The 5,168-nt window shown below is 43.1% G+C and overlaps 1 protein-coding gene across 1 annotated transcript in view; it reads right to left on the minus strand.

The window, feature by feature from the left end:
• dbn1 (drebrin 1) overlaps window positions 1-5,168 on the minus strand; it is a 23,379-nt gene that overhangs the window by 15,981 nt on the left and 2,230 nt on the right. Inside the window, exons 2-4 of the mRNA XM_034890003.1 lie at window positions 3,255-3,329; window positions 1,531-1,674; window positions 266-343 (exon numbers count right to left, since the gene is read on the minus strand). Of these exons, the coding sequence (XP_034745894.1) occupies window positions 266-343; window positions 1,531-1,674; window positions 3,255-3,329 (297 nt within the window). The remainder of the gene's footprint in view (window positions 1-265; window positions 344-1,530; window positions 1,675-3,254; window positions 3,330-5,168) is intronic.

A 5,168-nucleotide genomic window follows, 5' to 3' on the forward strand; every position in this document is an offset into this window, starting at 1 on the left:
TCACCTTCACCCAAAGGCACCCTGGGTCCACCTCCCCTCCCACCTTCAGTCATTGTCCCCCAAAGGCACCCTGGGTCCACCTGCCCTCCCACCTCCAGTCATCATCACCCAAAGGCACCCTGGGTCCAGCTCCCCACCCACCTCTAGTCATCATCACCCAAAGGCACCCAACACAACCATTTATTTCTCATAGCAGACAGCAAACACATCACATCTTCAAAAAGATGTGAGGTGTCTTCATCCTTCATTCCTCTTCCACACATACCTTGGCTTGCTCCCAGAACTCCTCTCTATTGATTTTCTTCATCTCCACCTCTGCATTGGTCTTCTCGTACACCGTGCCCTGCATCAGGGGGGAGAGAGACATGAAGAGAGAGACGGACAGAGATTAGTCTCTACATAGTCTGGCATTGCCAGACCCCCCTTCACAGAACGGCTGAGGAGCCTACCCTGCAGAGATCTGAGGACCAGGTAACCATAGTCCTCAGATTGGACAGATAGTCATGCTAGCTGTCTGGATTTACCCTGCAGAGATCTGAGGACCAGGTAACCATAGTCCTCAGATTGGACAGATAGTCTAGCTAGCTGTCTGGATTTACCCTGCAGAGATCTGAGGACCAGGTAACCATAGTCCTCAGAAATCCACCGGAGGTTAAAATTCCAACACAAAGAAAGATGAAGGTGAGGGACACAACGCAGAAAGAAAAGAAACGTTACGGATGTAGACTAAAGGCTGGATGACGTGACCCTGATGTTCGCCTGCAGTACTTCCACACTGACACCAGGGGGAGCAATAACTTCGCTCTACAGCAGTTTGGGGATCTGGTTTTGCAGCCTTGTGAGCCCGCGGCAGGCACCGGCCGATCTCAACCTGCCATTAATTGGCCCGAATAATTGGTGTATCACTAAAAGTAATGAACCTTAAAGAAACACTAACAGCAAGCCCGGCTCGGTTACTTCTTTTTATAATTACAACTTTATTATATGATCAGACTTTATATTGTAACTGATGAACTAGAAGTGACTAAAAATGTGCTAAGGGAGATGTTTTTGTGTGTGTGTGTGTGTGTGGGTGTGTGTGTGTGTGAGTGATCCACTTAACTAATTAAGTTGATCATAATGATAAATTCTTCCGGAGAAAACAGTAAACTATGTGTAAGAAAAAGATGTCTTACTTTCTTTGTTGTTTGAAAAAAGGGCCGTTATGTGTAAAAAGTGAAGTAAGTGTCTGCACTGGGCGTTTTAAGTTGTGTTTACTTTTTGGCTTTTTTAAAGTAGAATCCACACTGTGATATTGCTCAAGAGGAACCTACCGAAGTCAAGTTGAGTTATTAATACTACTGATATCAGATTCTTAGTAAATGTAACACACTGGTGCATGATGCATGATACACACACAATGACAACGAGTACAGGTGACTTGTCGCCACCTATAATTTAAGTTTGATTACCTTCATTTGCATAATAAACCTAATCACACATGAACTACGGAATGGTCTAAAAACCCAGATTATTGCTCCGTCCTCGTACCACGTCTCTGTGCTCTTCCTCTCGGGTTTTCAGGCGGCTCAGGACTGGACTCGCCACCACCGTGGTCCCGTTAGTGAGCCGCTGGCCGATGGCCGACGGGTCGATGTCGTCCAGACTGCTGGCGTTCACGGTGACCTCCACGCCCTGCAGAGAGGGATCGGATGGGATTTAGAATTATCGTTTGGACTCCTCTACTTAATATCTTCTTATTAGTGATTTTGCTCTTTAGTAAATCACGCACAAGTGCACACACACACACACACACACACACACACACACACACACACACACACACACACACACACACACACACACACACACACATGCACGTCAAATATTCTTTCTAAGTTACGTTTTTGCTAGTGTTTTCAAAAAAGGTACAAAAGTGAGCCAGTTTTCAGAATTGTTAACCCTCCGGTTATCCCGGGTCAAATCTGACCCCCTTTTAAAAAATATCTATATCTGAAATTTGAGTTTCTTTTTAACCAAATTACCCCAAAAATGGATTGGATTCCTTCCAACGCTCTTTGCAAATATAACGGATCACTTTCATTCCTCTGATCTTAACTATTAGTCACACTAATTCATAATTTCTAGGTCAAATATTCGGTGTAACTCTATATAAATGAGGGTTATTGGCCATGAATTCCAAAAAGTATAAAACTAGTAAGGTGGTATTTATAAAAAGTAAATAAAAACTCTGAAAAAGGGACAAAAATGTCAAATATTTGTACCTTTTTGTCCCGGGGAGGACAACACAAGAGTTAAATATGACAGTTCACAGCCTATAGTCATTTTTTACTGATATACTGTTTTTGTTGATTAATCCACTCCATCTGATTCAATCCCATCCTATTCAATGCAAAGGTCTCACTAGATTTTACGCCATTTCTTGCTCCTGATGCCGCGCCATCGGTGTGTGAACGTTTATCTGGACGTTGCTTTGGATAAAAGCTAAATGTGATGTAATATACAACAATATAATAGTAGTAGTCAGTGCTATTGTGGGTGTGGGTGCACTATCCTGAAAAGGGCTGCGGGGGAGAGAGAACTGCCACTTACAATAATGACACTTGAAAACAAACACACACACACACACACACACATGATCCTCCTACAGATTCAATGTGCTGTAGCTTCTCTGATTCAGTTGATTGACCAACTAAACGAACACGATCCCTTCCCGTCTGCTGTGCTGGATCAGATGTGGTCTTCTCCCGTTTCTCTCTTTCTCGAGTCAGAAATGTAAGAGTGGGTTTGATACTTACAACGCCGTTGCCTTCACAATATCACACATGACGAAAGAGTTCAACTCTGAGAAGTAAAACGTCCTGACCGTAAACCTCAGATAAAGCGGCCGTTCTGCAGCTTTAAGGAAAATGCAGAAGCGGCGACATCTAGGGGTGTTCAGGAGCAGCACACCGCAGATGGCTTCAGACTGTTTTAAAGTCTAAAGACGGTTTTAAAAAAAGGACAAAGCAACGCAGGTTAAGCCTGTCTTTAAAACTTAAACTGCAGCCCCACATCTCTTACTGTTCTAACTACTAATGTCCAAATAAATCTATCTCCGTGTGGTCCTCCGGAGCTACAGCAGAAGCTAATAAGGCTCCAAATGAATAAACAGGAAAATAAAAACAAATGTTTAAACACATCAAAGAGCATTTGCATACTTGTTGTAAGATATTTTATTGAGGAATAGGTTAAAGTACCGTGGTAGGTCTGACCTGTAAGAAGTCTGCGATGGTGGCCACGTGGCTGGCACAGGCACACTTCCTGGCGTCCGGCACATCTTCACCTACCTAGGGGGGGGGGGAGAGAGAGAGAGAGAGAGAGAGAAAGAGAGAGATGCAAAAATGATGCAAAGAAGTTCACCACCACCAGTTATGGACGTATTATGAGACATCAGGCCCCTGGTACAGACATGTAACAGGTCCCTATATGTACTAGATATATCCCTATATACTAATTTTGCATCCCTTAGTTGTTGTGCATTTTGTTTTTGTTTAGTTATTTGGCATCCCTTTGCAGTGATTTTGCATCTGTTTTTAATCACTTTGCATCCCTTTGCAGTGATTTTGCATCTTTTTTTAATCACTTTGCATCCCTTTGTAGTGATTTAGCATCTGCTTTTATCATTTTGATCACTATTCTAATCATTGTGCATCCCTTTGCAATGATTTTGCATCAGATTTGAATCATTTTGCCTTTATTTGTAGTTACTTCGCATCTATTCGCATCTCCCAGTCATTTTGCCTCTGTGTTTAATCATTTTGCATCCCTTTTGTACTCGTTTTCCGTCTACTTTCAGTCATTTTTGTGTCTATTTGTTGTCGTTTTGGTTGGTCGTTCTGTGTATGTTTGTGGACATTTAGCATCTCTTCTTACTCTGTGTTGTGTTGTTTTTCAGCACATGTTGTGAGTCGGAGCCCCTGACCCTATGGGCCCCTGGACCCCTGGGCCCGGACCCGGTATGCCCATCCAGTAATCCATCCATGGCACCAGACACACTCAACAGCAGCGGATGTGTTCTTCTGCTGCTTTCTGGGATTTCTTTGGCTCAGGAGAGTCCCCCCCCGCCCCCCCCTTCTGGTCTCATTAGGGCCTTTTGTTGAGCTGTGGTCATGTTCATTTATTGAAATGTGTTTGTGTCTTAACCGGCTGGATGTCCTTCAGTAATCACAACTCATTCAAACGAACACAATACAAACACAGGGAAGAGCATTTACAGAGAAAAAGGCCTCATCTCCTCTCAACTCACGGCAATTTATCTCTCAATAACAACATCTGACCACTTTATGTCTCTGGGCCTGCGTGTCTGACGGAAAAATGGAAAGGTTTTCGCAGCATACTGCACACGTTCCAGCACTATTATATGTCTTTTTGGCGTATTTCTGTTGATTTTTGACAATTTTTGTCAATTTTCTGGCCCACTTCAGCCCGGTTTGGCCCGGTTTGGCCACGGTCTGGTGCCAGATCTCTCCATCTCTTTCTGTCAGTTTTTTCGTTCCACCCTGTCGCAAAATCCCATTTATATTCTGCTGATTTGCAACAGCAATGCTGTAAGAGAAACGCAACGCCACCCAGATGGCGTTTTTACTTAACGTAGTAATGAAACTTTTTCGGGTCATTTACATGTAAACGATGTTAAAATCACATCCGAATCCCTTAGTAGGAAGAAATCAAATGAGGCTGGGGAAATAATTAATCAGTAAACTACACCTGCAAATGATTATTTTAGACTTGTCAGATATATTATTTTCATTACATTTCCATTGAAACATATCTGTTGTTGCACATTTGGAGTTTATTCGCTTAATTTAGAGGATACAGGGGTTCAAAAAGTTACTCTTACTTAAAAACTACACAGCTGGTGAACAACACCGGGCAGATGTTATAGTTTTCCCTTTAAAATAAATGAAAACCGTAGTATATAAACATGATTTCTAGGAGAATCGGTTGATTAATTCTGCACCACTCTCCTCCTATTTTCCCTTCTTCTCTCCCGTCTACCTCTCTCTTTCTCCCCTCTCTCTCCCCCTCTCTCTCTCCCACTCTCTTTTTCTCCAACCCTCTTCCCCTCTCTCTCCAACCCTCTCCTCTCTCTCCAACCCTCTCCTCTCTCTCCCTCTCTCTCTTTC

The sequence above is a fragment of the Etheostoma cragini genome, chromosome 13, assembly GCF_013103735.1.
Source record: "Etheostoma cragini isolate CJK2018 chromosome 13, CSU_Ecrag_1.0, whole genome shotgun sequence".
NCBI lineage: Eukaryota > Metazoa > Chordata > Actinopteri > Perciformes > Percidae > Etheostoma > Etheostoma cragini.